The sequence below is a fragment of the Alosa alosa genome, chromosome 15 (assembly GCF_017589495.1).
Source record: "Alosa alosa isolate M-15738 ecotype Scorff River chromosome 15, AALO_Geno_1.1, whole genome shotgun sequence".
Classification (NCBI taxonomy): Eukaryota; Metazoa; Chordata; class Actinopteri; order Clupeiformes; family Clupeidae; genus Alosa; species Alosa alosa.
The window spans coordinates 32,888,133-32,906,342 of NC_063203.1; the positions used below are offsets into that span (position 1 = coordinate 32,888,133).

At 39.5% G+C, this 18,210-nt stretch overlaps 1 protein-coding gene across 1 annotated transcript in view; it reads left to right on the top strand.

The window, feature by feature from the left end:
• Nucleotides 1–18,210, top strand: part of LOC125308049 (ceruloplasmin-like) — a 36,947-nt gene that overhangs the window by 9,684 nt on the left and 9,053 nt on the right. The window contains exon 4 of the mRNA XM_048264261.1: nt 6,989–7,015. Coding sequence (XP_048120218.1) covers nt 6,989–7,015 — 27 coding nt within the window. The remainder of the gene's footprint in view (nt 1–6,988; nt 7,016–18,210) is intronic.

Below are 18,210 nucleotides of genomic sequence, written 5' to 3' on the forward strand. Positions count from 1 at the left end.
TCTCTAAAGAAACTTCTAATATCCATTTGTCCTTCTGTACACTTATTTAAGCTAAGGCTAGTTAGTAGAAGCCTGAAACAGCAATCGCGTAATAAGCGTAGGGAGAATTGAAATTGCAACATTTTGCAACAGATGATTCTAAACCTGCCCAGATCCGTCAGATTCTCTTGCTGCCGTTAATGCACACAATGGACACAAAACACAAAAGTCTCTTCTCGGGGCTATTTATTTCATTCACGATTAGAGTTTTTTGTTGTTGTTGTTGTTGACGACCCATAGATCCGGGGCTATCCCCAGAGGATCCGGGGCTATAGCCCCGAATGCCCAGGTCTAACGACGCGCCTGGTACTCACACACACACACACACACACACACACACACACACACACTGGCATGGAGACCACCTACACTATACATCCAAGTATATGTAAATATGGTATTAGAGCATTTGCATTGGTATTCAGATTTGATAGCCAGTTCATTTTGAACAGTCTTATTTGTACTTTTTACACACACACACACACACACACACACACACATACACACACACACACACACACTTGATGGCAGGCTAAACTGAGACTGGTGAAGGGCTTTGTTAAAGTTGTAAAGAAAATTGAGAAGAAATTTAAAAACTTTGTTTTCAAGAATCTCAAGTTCTCAAGTTAAATCATAAGAAAGTTAGAGGGGGAAGGTCTGAGAGAGCTATATTTCTAAATAAATCATGTTCAACACATACACACACATGAGAGAGCTGTTTTTCTAAATAAATCATGTTCAACGCATACGCACGTCTGATAGAGCGGTATTTCTAACGTCTGATAGAGCGGTATTTCTAAATAAATCATGTTCAACGCATACACACGTCTGATAAAGCGGTATTTGTAATGTCCGATAGAGCGATATTTCTAACGTCTGAGAGAGCGGTATTTATAACGTCTGATAGAGCAGTATTTCTAACGTCTGAGAGAGCGTTATTTCTAAATAAATCATGCTCAACACATACACACGTCTGATAGAGCGATATTTCTAACGTCTGAGAGAGCGGTATTTCTAACGTCTGAGAGAGCGGTATTTCTAACGTCTGATAGAGCAGTATTTCTAACGTCTGAGAGAGCGGTATTTCTAACGTCTGAGAGCGGTATTTCTAAATAAATCATGTTCAACACATACACACACATGAGAGAGCTGTTTTTCTAAATAAATCATGTTCAACACATACGCACGTCTGATAGAGCGGTATTTCTAACGTCTGAGAGAGCGGTATTTCAAAATAAATCATGCTCAACGCATACACACGTCTGATAGAGCGGTATTTGTAATGTCCGATAAAGCGGTATTTCTAACGTCTGAGAGAGCGTCATTGCTAACGTCTGATAGAGCAGTATTTCTAACGTCTGAGAGAGCGGTATTTCTAACGTCTGATAGAGCGGTATTTCTAACGTCTGAGAGAGCGGTATTTCTAAATAAATCATGCTCAACACATACACACGTCTGATAGAGCGATATTTCTAACGTCTGAGAGAGCGGTATTTCTAACGTCTGATAGAGCAATATTTCTAACGTCTGAGAGAGCGGTATTTCTAACGTCTGATAGAGCAGTATTTCTAACGTCTGAGAGAGCGGTATTTCTAAATAAATCATGCTCAACACATACACACGTCTGATAGAGCAATATTTCTAACGTCTGAGAGAGCGGTATTTCTAACGTCTGATAGAGCAGTATTTCTAATGTCTGAGAGAGCGGTATTTCTAAATAAATCATGCTCAACACATACACACGTCTGATAGAGCAATATTTCTAACGTCTGAGAGAGCGGTATTTCTAACGTCTGATAGAGCAGTATTTCTAATGTCTGAGAGAGCGGTATTTCTGAATAAATCATGCTCAACACATACACACGTCTGATAGAGCAATATTTCTAACGTCTGAGAGAGCGGTATTTCTAACGTCTGATAGAGCAGTATTTCTAATGTCTGAGAGAGCGGTATTTCGAAATAAATCATGCTCAACACATACACACGGCTGATAGAGCAATATTTCTAACGTCTGAGAGAGCGGTATTTCTAACGTCTGAGAGAGCGGTATTTCTAAATAAATCATGCTCAACACATACACACGTCTGATAGAGCGGTATTTCTAACATCTGAGAGAGCAGTATTTCTAAATAAATCATGCTCAACACATACACACGTCTGATAGAGCGGTATTTCTAAATAGATCATGTTCAACGCATACACACCCTTGAACGTCGGGAAAACTCCCCAGTAAGCGTTAAGATAGATAGATAGATTAATACTTTTGATCCCTAAGGGGAAATTCAAGACTATTAACATTTAATAATTAACACACGGAAGCATGTGAATGTATAGCTGCATTTAGGGTTGTGAATATGGGCCCAGTGACATTAACACTTCCCCCTGTTGCCATGGTTTCCTAACAGCTGAGAGAAGCAGATATGGTATCATAGCGGGAGTGGTCGCCGTGGTTCTTCTCCTGCTCTGCGGTTCCGTAATAATTAAAAACAGTCATCGCTCGGGCCTTCAGAACACTGCAGAGAGAGGAACTGAGATGGAAGAGTACAGAGAGACAACACCATAGCCATCACCCCCTCCCCACACACACACACACCAACACACACACACCATAAGAAGAAAGCTGGAGGAGCGGTTGAGAGGGATAGAGCCCCCCCCCCCCAGACACACACACCATAAGAAGAAAGCACCTATAGGACCCAGCCCAGAATAGGACACCTATGTCCTAGGATTCTAACAGACTTCTATCGTTGTACCATTGAGAGCATACTCACTAACTGCATCTCTGTATGGTATGGCAACTGCAACGCTGCTGATCGCAAGGCACTACAAAGAGTAGTGAAATCTTCCCAAAGGACTATTGGCTTCCAACTCCCCTCCATCCACAACACATATCATAAACGCTGTACAAACAAAGCCAAATCCATTGTCAAGGACACCACCCACCCAACCCATGGTCTTTTCAGTCTCTTTCCATCTGGCAGGCGATACAGGAGCCTGCGCTCCCACACCAGCAGGCTCAGGCTCAGCTTCTTTCCAGAGGCTGCTGAACAAAACCTCACCTCCTGTCTAGGATTCGCATTTTAGCTGTTACTACTGTAGTTTACTTTTTACCTGTTTACCTGTTTACATTTACATTCCTACACTGTTTCACCTATGACCTTGCACTGCTAACACTCCATCCTATACATTATATTTATATAAATATTATATTCCATAGCCTGCCCATAAACCTGTGCAATATACTGTATATGGGCATTTCATATGTAATTCTGAACAATTACGGTAATGCTGTTATTGATCATATCTAATTCTGAACAATTGAATTAATGTTTTAATTGATCATATGTAATTCTGAACAATTACGGAAATGCTGTTATTGATCATATCTAATTCTGAACAATTGTATTAATGTTTTAATTGATCATATGTAATTCTAAACAATTACGGTAATGCTGTTATTGATCATATCTAATTCTGAACAATTGAATTAATGTTTTAATTGATCATATGTAATTCTGAACATTATGAGCAATTGTGTTGGTGCTGTTATTGTTATTTAAAAGGGCTTGGTATAGCTGATATAGCTGGTGTGTAGTTGGTGTATAGTTGGTTGTGTGTATGTATGTATGTGTATGTATGTGTGTATATATATATATATATATATATATATGTCTATAATGGTTGTTTCTATTCACTGTCTCATACTCTCACACACACACACCACATTACACTTTTTGTAAACATGATATTTATAAACATGATAATAATGATTAAAATGATGAATATGTATAAACTTCAGACGCATGTTACAGTCAAAACATATTTGTTTATGGCTTTTTTATTTCTCTCTTTTAACACAAATAATGACATAATGCCATTGTTTTACCATTCACAATGTTTCTTAGACATAATGCCATCCTTTTACCATTGACAATGTTTCTAATGACATAATGCTATCCATTTACTATTGACAATGTTTCTTATGGCGGCCTTATATTGTATGCGATTTTGGTCTGTTTTCACAGTCAGCGACAAAATTTCCAATGTCGGACAAAAATCATGGATGTTGTACTGGAATCGCGGTGCGCACCCGTGAACTAGATCATTTAGTGTAAGGTGAAGTTAGTGTAAGCGATTTTAAGTCCGTTGGAGTCAGTCTTTTTCAAGTATTGCCGTTACGACAATATCAAACGTGTTTGATATTATCGCAAGTCTTTTTAGTTGTGGCTCATGCAAATAGTGACGTGAACAATATAAAAAACAATTGTGACCTCTCTCCAACACCAAACAGGAAGGGGCAAAGTTAGTGACCTCTCTCCAACACCAAACAGGAAGGGGCAAAGTTAGTGACCTCTCTCCAACACCAAACAGGAAGGGGCAAAGTTAGTGACCTCTCTCCAACACCAAACAGGAAGGGGCAAAGTTGTAGTCTATATGATTATTTGTTATTTCATTTCTTATAAATTATTAGTCGGCTATTCCACGTGACACTATATCTGTTAGGGATGTCACACATGAAACAATGTTGCAGAAACACGAAAAAATGACTTTGATATGAGTAGGCTATCATATGAGTTCCTATTGATATGTAGTGCACGATGGACATAATTTAAAGGAATCTAGTAGCAGTCTTGTAAATAGCCTGACCCTGCATGATTCCTAGTTGTTGCAAAATCATAGTCTGTGACTCAACAACTCTTATCACTTGTCTTTAGATGTGAGAGGACCAAAGACTGTAGTCTTTCAAAAATCTTTTCCAAATCTTTGCAAAGTCTTCATTTTACCATTGCCAATGTTTCTTAGACATAATGCCATGCTTTTACCATTGACAATGTTTCTAATGACATCATGACATCCTTTTACCATTGACAAAGTTTTGTTACGGCCAACTCGTGAACAGATCGCAACATAAAGGGAGACAACAACAGGTTCAAATTAAACCATTTATTAAGATCGATTAATACCACATTAGCAAACTAAACTAATAGAGGAAATGAGTTGGAAGTGTGTGTGTGTGCGTGAATGCAAATGGTGTATCATTATTAGCATGTAAGATGAATAAATGGAAGCCATCATTTTCCTGTTGATAATGTTTCTAATGACATCTTGACATCCTTTTTACTGTTGATAATGTTTTTAATGACATCATGACATAATGCAATCCTTTTCCCATTGACAATGTTTCTAATGACATCATGACATCCTTTTCCTGTTGATAATGTTTCTAATGACATCCTTTTCCCATTGACAATGTTTCTAATGACATCATGACATCCTTTCCCCCTTTGATAATGTTTCTAATGACATCATGACATAGTGACATCCTTTTTCCAGTGACAGTGTATCTAATGACATCATGACATCCTTTCCCCCTTTGATAATGTTTCTAATGACATCATGACATAGTGACATCCTTTTCCCACTGACAATGTATGTAATGACATCCTTTCCCTGTTGATAATGTTTCGAATGACATGACATCCTTTTCCTGTTGAAAATGTTTCTAATGACATCATGACATCCTTTCCCTGTTGATAATGTTTCTAATGACATCATGACATCCTTTTCCTGTCGAAAATATTGGAATATCACCCCACATGCTGCCAAGCTAAACGGCCAATCTCACAGATGGTTCCAATACAACATAAAGGGCTTCTCTCTTTCACACACACACACTCAGATTCACAAACACACATGCGCACGCGCACACACACATTCACACACACACACACAACGACACACACACACACCAGGGATGGAAATTAGCACCCGCTATCAGCCAAATGCGGGTGAATTTGATCAACTTAGTTAGCATACCACAAATATACAGTCAGATACGGTGGAATTGTTATAGGCCCTGACGGTTAAAAATAAGAAAGTGTCTCTTAGGGATCATGTAAGGTTATCAGTAGCCTATAAGTGTAAATCGTGCTGATTTGAAGTTACCTATAATAACTACCAGTGAGCCGCAGTCTCTGCGTAGCACGGCGCAGCACTTCACTTTTTGACACAACAATAGGCACACAAAGTGTGTCCAAATTCACCCATTATTCTCTATTGAACTACTTAAGAAGTACTCATCACACGTATCACATGAAAGAGCCTTTTATCTGCTTTTAAACGGCGGTAGTTAGCTGCTATTTGCTGTGATAAACGGTTCGCGGGAAAAATAACAAATTAAAATTGAATTATTCTCTGCCCCCATCTCCACATCCATTCACAAAGGTGTAATGCATTCCCCTGTATAATTAGCCGTTCCAGAGTGATCCAGTTTTGAAATAAATTGTAGCAAATTTCAACATGGTCTCTTTGGGCTTTAAACGGAGCTGTGCTTACATCGCCCAGATATCTATAAATATTACAACGGAGCTGTGCTTACATCGCCCAGATATCTGTAAATATTAGAATCAGAGAATATATCATGGTTAAGAGTTTGTCAATGTAGCCTTAATGATTTGTTTTCACAAAATACTAAGCGTACATGTATTTAAGTTTCTTAAAACTGAACTGTGCTTAAATTGGTCAATGCATGATTTCATAACAGGCCAAATAGAAAATAAATGTTAAATATAGCCTAGATATCTGTAAATCAAATAAAGTCAGATGATGTAGGCTACACAGTATAGTTAGATCAGGTTGGATAATTATATATTATATATACTTATCAGTATATATATCACAATAATGTATCACAATAATGCCGATAACCGTGACAATTTTGGTTACTATAATCATGATATCACATTTTATACCGTATCTCTAGTGGCTGGTGAGAAAGTTGTGTGGCTGGTAGATTTTGGAATCCACCAGCCACAGTGGAAGGTGGACAAAATATTTAATATACACACACACACACACCGACACACACACTCTCTCACATAGACACACACACACACACAGACACACACCATAAATACATGTGTGTAGTGACTCTCTGTTTGGTTTACAGGAAAGACCACATTGGCCCCTGGAACAGGTGAGGCATCTTACTGCAATACACACACACACAGTATATTACACACACACACAGTATATTACACACACACACACACACACACACACACACAGTATATTACACACACACACACACAGACACACACCATAAATACATGTTACACACACACACAGTATATTACACACACACACACACACACACACAGTATATTACACACACACACACACACACACACACACACACACACAGTATATTTACACACACACACACACACACACACACACACAGTATATTACACACACACATAGTCACTCACACCATAAAGAGTCGCACCATTTTAGGAGACAACGAACGACCACGCAACAGTGCAGGTGAGACATTTTACTGAAACACACACACACACCCATGCACACTAGAGCTGTCAATGAATATTCTAAATTCGAATATATATTCGAATAGTTTTAAAAAACAGAATTTTGAAGGTGAAGATTAATATTCGAATGTGGAAAAACACGCCCGGTAGCAAAGGCGCGGCTGTCTGCTATGCGAATGGGTCACGGTCACGGGAGGTCACGGGAGTCGCACAGCGTCACTGCTGAAAGTTGACTTACATGGAAGATGGAAGAAATCACTCCTCTACCTTTGCTGAAATTACTCCTCTACCTTTGCTGCCTCCATCCTTTCTGTTTTTGTTGTGTAAAAAAATGTTGTATATATGATGGCATTGAAGTCTTGAGTTAGTGAATTGGCTACCATTCTTTCCCTTTGGAATAGCTAGATAGATAGATAGATATATAGTTAGTTAGATAGATAGATAGATAGATAGATAGATAGATAGATAGTTAGTGAATTGGCCATTCTTTCCCTTTGGAATAGATAGCTAGATAGATAGATAGATAGTTAGTGAATTGGCCATTCTTTCCATTTGGAATAGATAGATAGATAGATAGATAGATAGATAGATAGTTAGTGAATTGGTCATTCTTTCCCTTTGGAATAGCTAGATAGATAGATAGATAGATAGATAGATAGATAGATAGATAGATAGATAGTTAGTGAATTGGTCATTCTTTCCCTTTGGAATAGCTAGATAGATAGATAGATAGATAGATAGATAGATAGATAGATAGATAGATAGATAGATAATTGGCCATTCTTTCCCTTTGGAATAGCTAGATAGATAGATAGATAGATAGATAGTTAGTGAATTGGCCATTCTTTCCCTTTGGAAAAAATAGATAGATAGATAGTTAGTGAATTGGCCATTCTTTCCCTTTGGAATAGCTAGATAGATAGATAGATAGATAGATAGTTAGTGAATTGGTCATTCTTTCCCTTTGGAATAGCTAGATAGATAGATAGATAGTTAGTGAATTGGCCATTCTTTCCCTTTGGAATAGATAGATAGATAGATAGATAGTTAGTGAATTGGTCATTCTTTCCCTTTGGAATAGCTAGATAGATAGATAGATAGTTAGTGAATTGGCCATTCTTTTCCTTTGGAATAGCTAGATAGATAGATAGATAGATAGATAGATAGATAGTGAATTGGCCAATCTTTCCCTTTGGAATAGATAGATAGATAGATAGATAGATAGATAGATAGATAGTTAGTGAATTGGCCATTCTTTCCCTTTGGAATAGATAGATAGATAGATAGATAGATAGATAGTTAGTGAATTGGCCATTCTTTCCCTTTGGAATAGATAGATAGATAGATAGATAGATAGATAGATAGTTAGTGAATTGGTCATTCTTTCCCTTTGGAATAGCTAGATAGATAGATAGCTAGATATATAGCTAGATAGATAGATAGATAGATAGTTAGTGAATTGGCCATTCTTTCCCTTTGGAATAGCTGCGTACCTGCAGGCAAGAGAGGGAAAGAGTGTGTGCAAGTGAGCGAGAGTGAGGTCTGCGGTCTTAGCCATTAGTTGATTTACTTTTTTTGTGTAGGTAATGCCGATGTTGTCAAATATGTTTAAACTTAAAGGAACCATATGTAAGATTGTGGCCAACACTGGTACTGCAATCACTTTCAAATTACTGTAAAGCGGTGTATCCCCTCCCCCTCCCCCCTGACTCGAGGTTGCCAACCCGGATGCCGAAACACTACTGACTTTGTGATTAGTAGATAGGTAGAGGGTGGCGCATCAGGCCAAAACACAACACAACATGACATGAGAAAACACAACATCAACATCAGTTGAGGGCTGCAACTTCGCTTTTTAAATGACAATAGCCTGGCCGGACTACTGTTGTCAGTGATATTATTTGAAAGTATTTGAAATGAACATGATTTCTTAACCCTCTAACCGCCCATGTCACAATATTGCGACAAGCATCGTTACTGAATAAAACAGACGATAGACGCGAGTACAGTGTAAAATCTCATTTGTACTCTTGACCACTAGTTGGCAGACACCCAGACCTTCGATTCAAGCTCAACCTTTTTTTTTCAAAGTTTTCAGGAAGCTCGCTAAAAACACGCGGGAAACACACAAAGAAGACGTGCATTTCCTCCATAACGTGGAAACGATGTGGGCCATAGTTTTGCACAAATTGAAGCAGAAATACACCAAATGTTGAAAAAAAAATTCACGTGTGATGAAGTCTTGGATCCGTTGTGAAGGAGAATATCTGCCTTTTGGAGAATATGATTGATCGCCTATTGACTGATCGTCACGGAGCGTCTGTGAATGGAGGTGCGTCTTTTTCAACAGTGTCCACTAAGCATACCATGCTTATTTCGACCCTCTGCCCAACATAGCTGGAGGTGCCAGTGACAATAGTGATGATAGTGTCCGTAATGGACGTGGTATAGACAGCAGGGGTTGTAAAAATAGGGCTCTGAAGAACTTCAAAGTCACGCGCGATATGGAACTGATTTGACCAGGCTACTTTATTGTATAGTAGCATAGGGTTTGTAGTAATAGTTTACTATTGTTGGTTTACATGTGACTGTTTTCCTGTTCATTTGTTATGTAGGTGAAATGACAAAAAAAGAAAGTAAAACTGCTCAAATATGTTCAACATCTAGTATTTACTGAAATGTGCATAATTCACGGTGGTTGCCATCCAGTGACGTCATAATATGCAAATTAGATGAGTAAATTTACCCCCTTCATAAACTTCTGGTCATACTCAATGATTTTCACATTTACAGTAGGACTTTATCTCTGACCACTTGCAAGCCATGGCCTTTTGAAATTTTGATGTAAAAATCCAATTTAACCCTGGCGGCTAAATTAATGTCTAGTGATATATCAGGGCCATTTTATGATTAATTGAAATACATTATTTACATATGGTTCCTTTAAATAAATATATCTCTTTGTATTAATTTGTCCTGCTATTGATGTAATGTGCGTCATTGACAAAATGCGGAACCAGATGTTCGAATAGTTCGAATATATGTGTTTTTTTAGAGGGAATATTCATTTTCATACACACTACGGTGAGTGGGAGACTAACAAGCCCCAAACTGCGACCACACAACTACTCCCACATGTGGAATCTGCAGATTAACCAACATTATTTTTCAACGTTATTATTATTATTATTATTATTTTTTAATAAAGATGGAGCAAGTCTGCCACTGCAGGCCAATGTGTGTGTGTGTCTGGCGGGGGGTCTAGGAGTGATTTGTCAACTGGGTTTAACTTCTCTGCGCATGTAATAGGATGTATAGCCTTATATCCCTGCCTGTTTATAATATAAATGTGCTGATGGTATACTTGTACTATTTTAGTACTTCTTCGGACTAAATTGGCCCACTTTCAGTTTATGGGCCCTATTATGACAGAGTGCATGGTCACTAGCGAATAGTTTAAACAAATTTCGGAGTTTAGTTATGAAACGTCCGGCGCAAGAAGGTGGGCCTTATGTTTCTTAATCAGTCATGGGTGTGTTTTGGGCGTAACATCATTTAAACCAATGAGAATGACATCTGTCATTCCCTTTAAAGGACAATTCCGGTGCAAAATGAACCTAGGGGTTAATAACCCATTTGTACCGAGTTCGACCTTTCGCTGGGATTTGTTTTCATGCTAGTCGAACGTGACCAGTTTTATTGCAAACCGCTAATTAGCGTTTAACGCTAGCCTTCAGGGCAGACGTACAGTAAAATGTAATCGCTATTTCTATACCACTAACAAGGCTTAAAATAGCACCACACGGTAGCATAATGAGGGTCTCTACATGTAAACCAAAGCATTGAGAACTCGAGAAAGTGTACAGGCAATTTATTAAAAAAGAAACACATTACTGTAGCATATGCCTGTATGAGCATTCAAGTAGGTGGGAGCAGAACTGGAGACTACTTTATAGGCAAGCGTTAGAGACTTGAATTTGATGCAGGCAGCCATAGGTAGCCAGTGTAGCTGGATGAGGTGAGCGGGGTGACATGTGCCCTTTTGGGTTTGTTGAAGACCAGGCACGCCACCGCTTTCTGGATCATTTGAAGGGGTTTCACTGTGCAGGCTGGAAGACCTGTCAGGAGGGCGTTACAGTAGTCAAGTCGTGAGATGACTATGTACCAGGAGTTGGGTAGCCTGTACCAGGAGTCAGGTAGCATCTTATGTCAAGTACGTCATGATTTTCCGTATGTTGTAAGGTATGAAATGGCACGACCGGGCGACATGATCGGAGAAGGTTAGTTGGTTGTCGAGAATGAGTCCTAAATTTCTTGCAGCCCTGGTGGGTGCAACAAACAGGGAGTCAATTTTGCTGTTGATGTCATTATTTATCGTAGATTTAGCTGGGAGGACCAGCAGTTCAGTTTTTGAGAGGTTTAGCTGGATGTGCCGTCATTGATGTAAAAATTTCTGAGAGGCAATCCGAGATCTGAGCCGAGACCAGGGGGTCATCAGGTGGAAAGGACAGATAGAGCTGTGTGTCCTCTGCATAGCAGTAGTATGAGAAGCCATGCGAACGGATAATCTGTCCCAAGGAGGTGGTGTAGATAGCAAAGAGAAGGGGGCCCAGCACTGAGCCCTGGGGGACCCCTGTGGTGAGATAGTGAGGTGCGGACAGCTGTCCAAGCCATCATATGTTAAACAAGCGTCCTGTGATCGTCCTGTCCTGTGTTCTCAATGCTCGAGTTCATGTGTAGAGACACTGATGATACTTCGATCAAAGTTTCATGCTGTGTTGAGCCTATAGAAATAGTATACGTTAAGTATTTCTAAGGTGTAAAAGTAGTCATGTTTAGGTGTACTCAAAGTGAACTTATAGGTGTTCTGTTAGTGTACTAATGGTAAATAGACTGCATTTATATAGCGCTTTTCCACTCCTCCGAGCACTCAAAGCACTTTACACTCCCTCAGATAATAGCGTTAGCAAGTTTTCCACTCCTCCGAGCACTCAAAGCACTTTACACACTCTCAGATAATAGCGTTAGCAAGTTAGCTAGCTACCCTCCACTACCAGATAACAGTGTTAGCAACTTAACATTACCCGCCACTGCCAGATGACAATGGTGACTGATTGTTGACCGGTCAGTCTCGCTTCAACGCATACACCACTGAACGTCGGGAAAACCCACCAGCAACGCACGGAAGTATGTGAATGTACCATTAGGGTTGTGAATATGCGCCCAGAGACATTAACACTTACCTCTGTTGCCATGGTTTCCTAGCTGCAGAGGGAAGCAGAACTGGGGTCGTAGCAGGAGTGGTCGTCGGGGTTCTGGTTCTGGTTCTGCTCTGCGGTGCCGTCATACTTGCCGTATACTGTTGTGTTCATCAAAGAACTGCAGAGCCCCCACCTGCATTGGACTTGTCTGAATTGCAAAGTTTACAAGCAGCCTCAACCGACCGCCCCCTCCCCACACACACACAGTAACATGAACATTAACACACACACACCATAGTCTTATATCACCCCACACACACACACACATTAACATGAACATTAACACACACACACACCATAGTCTCAAATCAACTCCCAACCCCCCATACTCTCACATACATACACACACACACCATAGTTTAATATGAACATTAACACACACACACCATAGCCTCATATCACCCCCATACACACACACACACACATTAACATGAACATTAACACACACACACCATAGCCTCATATCACCCCACACACACACACACACATTAACATGAACATTAACACACACACACACCATAGCCTCATATCACCCCACACACACACATACACCATAGTCGCAAATCATCCCCCAACCCCCCATATACACACATACACACACACACACACACACACCATAGTTTCATATGAAGACACACCCCACACCATAGTCTCATATTAACACACACACACACACACCATAGTTTCATATGAATACACATCCCACACCATAGACTCATATCAACACACACACACTCATATCACCCCCCCACCCCACCCCCCCACACACACACACACACACACACCCTAGTCTCATATCAACGCCTGACAGACATGATCACACGTGCCATCTACTGTTGTGTTTATTTACTGATTGTTGTTGTTAAAGTGTAACTCCAGAGTACAAACAACCAAACAACCTAGAGTCTATTTACGGCAGTCTATTACTTTTCATTTAGAGCAAAATTTGCTTTGTCCAGATACAGGCCTTGTTAAAACCTTGCTGTACACTTTCAAAGTTTACAATACTTCTTTTTGTCTGTAGAGAACCTCACCACACTACCACAGAAGAGTCATTATATTTTGAGCAGTGTCAGTGGTATAAAATAGTGTCAGTGGTGTACTAGTGTCAGAGGTGTAATAGTGTCGGTGGTATTTGTACTACACGACTGTTGGGCAGAACCCCCGACCAGTAGGCATGGCTGAAGTGCCCTTGAGCAAGGCACCTAACCCCTCACTGCTCCCCGAGCGCCGCTGTTGATGCAGGCAGCTCACTGTGCCGGGATTAGTGTGTGCTTCACCTCACTGTGTGTTCACTGTGTGCTGAGTGTGTTTCACTAATTCACGGATTGGGATAAAAGCAGAGACCAAATTTCCCTCACGGGATCAAAAGAGTATATATACTTATACTTACTCTAGAGTTACACTTTAAGGTAATAACAGCTGCTCACAAATCACTGCATGTGCTGTTGTTGTTTATGAGTTATACTTGTTTGTTTTGTGTATTGTCCTGTTGTTTGTTATGAGTTTTAAGTGTTTGTTTTGTGCATTGTACATCGGTGATGTTTTGTGTGTTGTTTTGTGCATTGTTTTGTGCATTTTGTATGTTGATAATGTATAGACATTGATTGCAGGTTGTTTTGTTTATTACGAGTCACTGTTTGTTTTGTGTATTATATAGTGGCAAGAAAAAGTTCAATGCAAATCAAACCAGCTACTAGGCTAACTGAAATAAAACCAATCTCTAGGTATGGTGAAGGGTATGTGATGTGGGGCTATTTTAATTCCAAAGGCCAAGGGAACTTTCAGGATGCATAGTATCCTGGATCCATGAAATAACTGGCCTTTAAAAATAAAAATCTGCCCGTCTCTATGGGAAAATCTGCCTTCCTCTATGGAGAATTTAGCATAGGGGTTCATATACTTATGCCTCCTGTATTTAAAGAAGAACATTTATTTATTTATGATACATTATTCATTCACAAAGAAAACTGTTGTTCTTAAAGGTTGGATTTTTTTTAGTCCTCTTTTTAGTCAACTTTAGCGTTTTCTTACCACTGTATGTGGTCATTGATTCAATATTGTTATGTATATTATGTGTTTTCTTGATTCTATGTTGTCTTGTGTGTTATTGATTAGGGCTGCGATACAGAATTAATTAGTTATCAACTATTAAGTTATTTGGCAACTGTTTTATTAATCAGTTTGTAATATTTAAGGGCAATCTACCCAATCTACATACCTCAGAATGCTTTGATTGAACATGGCACTTCTTCAACTTTAATATTTTTATTTACTCCTCTACGACAGTAAAAATAAATACATTTTGGTGTTAGACAAGTGCTATTTCCATAAAAAAAAAGTCCTTATATATATATGGCTGTAGAGTTGGGAATAGGACTTTTTATCATAAGTAACATGTGCTGAATCCAACCAGCCCTGTTCCCAAGCAGAATTCTGAGTTTTTGACCATCTAATTAACATGAACAAAATGGCTGCCAAAATGGCGGTTTTGGGCAATTTCTTCGGGCAGGCATCATTTTATCATGTAAATAAATTAATATTATTCACATGTGTGCATGTCAGAAATCTCCCTTGGGCAATAAATCAAAAGTTAAGGCTATGGAAAAAATTAAAATGCAAAAAAAATCTATTATGCTAATTGTCCTAATTATCACTAGCCTCATGAACCATACTCTTGACTATGTTTTGCTATGCTCCTCTTTGCCAAAGAGTCTGGCCTGGCTTCATTGGCAAACATTTTCCTGGTGGATGGACACGTATTTGAAGTTTAAAATCATTGGAGTTCCTTTGAACCAATCACTAACAATCGTTAACAAGCTAGCATCATAGCATTGATTACAAATGGGAAAGATGGCCAGAAGTGACATGTTTCATTAGATTAGATCATTTTAGATTAGATGAGATTCAACTTTATTGTTTCATTAGATTAGATAATTTTAGATTAGATAAGATTCAACTTTACTGTCACTGTGCAGAGTACAAGTACAGAGACAGCAAAATGCATTTTGCGTCTAACCAGAAGTGCAAAATAGCAGAAAGGTGCTATGTGATATACAAAGTAGGCTATAGGCAGGTGGTGTAAACAGTGTTTGACATATAGTGCAGTGTAGACAGTAGTATTCTGTTAAAGTGATATGGTTTACTGTAATATAAATTAAATATAAATGTGTGCAGTGTATTGGCAGTAATCTTATAAGCAGAATAGTGTCGTGGAAAAAAACACTCTGAACAAAGTCCCTCCTGGGGTACAGCTCTGAAAAATGCAGAGACTAAGTGTCGCCAGGCAGGAGTTGCGAATGATGGATGTCCTCTGCAGCGGAGACTCCATGACCCAGGCCTTGGGGAGAAGGTGCGCACGTTCTGAAGTTTGTTCCCTTGGGAGTCGGTTTTTATATGTTGTTAAAACACCTCGTTTTTACTCATGGCCAACCCTGGCCGGGTTTCTGCCCCCTATGTAAACACCTTTTTAGCCAATCAGTGTTTATTCAATAAATCATATAGGTGGATGAGCTCATGCTGCCACAAAAATTATTAAATAATTTGCAGTAGGCCTGTGTCACGTGTGCGCATGTGCATGACATCATCCCTCAGCTTCTGCCTGGCAACACATGAGATCTTCATAAACATTTACCACAATAGATATGGAAATGCAGTATGAACAGTGTATGAACAACATGTATAAGTATAAATATATATATACTCTTTTGATCCCGTGAGGGAAATTTGGTCTCTGCATTTATCTCAATCCGTGAATTAGTGAAACACACTCAGCACACAGTGAGGTGAAGCACACACTAATCCCGGCGCAGTGAGCTGCCTGCAACAACAGCGGCGCTCGGGGAGCAGTGAGGGGTTAGGTGCCTTGCTCAAGGGCACTTCAGCCGTGCCTAGGCTTGGGAATCAGTTACAGGTATTGGTTAGGAATCGGTTCCAAACATTCCGATCCATCGGAATCGTACACATCCACGTGTTAATGATTCCAATACAAAGCTTTGTTTTAGAAATGTTTACTTTTTTAGAAATTTTAAAGCATTCAAATTCTGTATTGATATTGCACACGATAAGCAGACTCAACAATGGCATCGATTGGGTTCGAACCGGCAACTCTCCGGTTACGAGTCCGAAGTGCTAACCAGTAGGCCACGGCTTCCCCTATGAACATGTACAGATATGTGCAGTGTAGTAACAGGGGGAGCATATGCCTGTTACCAGGGTCCATGATCTCCTGTTCAGTTTCCTGCTCAAAACACATTGAGCTGGGGAATATAGGGCCCAGGGAACATAGGACCCTCTAACTGGGGAATATAGGGCCCAGGGAACATAGGACCCTCTAACTGGGGAATAATGGGCCCAGGGAACATTTTTCATGTTCCCATTATCTATCATGTTAATCTGGGGAACATAGGAGGCTGGGAACATATGGATGACCCCTAGTAACAGTGATGTGTTGGACAACTGGTGATCCGGTGGCAGAGCAGTTGCCATACCATAATAACCCTAACCATACTAGCCCTAACCATACCATAATAACCCTAACCATACTAGCCCTAACCATACCATACTAGCCTAGTGTTAATTTCGTCAGACGAGACGAGAGGAAATATGTTCGTCAACGACCTTTTTTTTCATGACTAAGACGAGACGATGACGAGACGTCAGTAATGTCCTGAAACACTGACTAAGATGCATTATTGTTGACGAAAAAAGACGAGACTAAAATGTTTTGCATGAAATAAAAACTAAGATAAAATCTCCCTTCATGTTCGTCTATAAAATGAGAAGACAGAATATCTAGCTGCTACGTTTTCAAAATATTCCGAATGAGTTCATACGCAACAGCTTTCCTGTAGGCTAGTCTACGTGCTGCTGCTGCAACCCTGTGGCTGCATCACGAAACTACATGGAACATGAACACTGGAGATTTCTGCCAGAGTTAGCAAGCTAACTACCTAAGCTTTATGCCACAATGCTTCATACCCAGAAGTTGACGCTTCTCTCATACAAATTAACATCCCCCAGAATGTCCATACGAAAATGTTCAGCATGTAATGTCAACTATTCATCTAGTTAGACTGATGATGCAAAGTTTGCTAGCAAGTAAGCTAAAATAGAAATTTCGCTAGCAAGTTAGCTATGGCTAAGATGGAGAGTCTGTTTGGGGAATGTGTTGTGTTTACATATATATAAGCCATCTAGCGGTATGAGTAAAACATTAATAGTTTGGCCTACTTACAGTGTTTCTCAAACTATTTCAGTTTCAGGACCACTTAACCTACCTAAAAAAAAAAAAAAAAAAAAAAAAGATTAGACCTACTTCAACAGTAGCCTATTATTAGTCTATAGGCCTACTCACTGAACCACCTTGCTTATTGTCTTTGCACTTTGCTTATTGTGTCAGAGGATTCATTCTGTATGATTTAAACTGGCATATCTTACATAGACAGTGTTGCAGAACTGTTTGGATATAACTACAAGTTATTTGGCAAACAACTCATCTATATTATATTTTACCACGTCTGCTCGCGGACCACTTGGGATAGCTTGCTAATTTGTTATAAAAAAAAGACTAAAATGTGTTG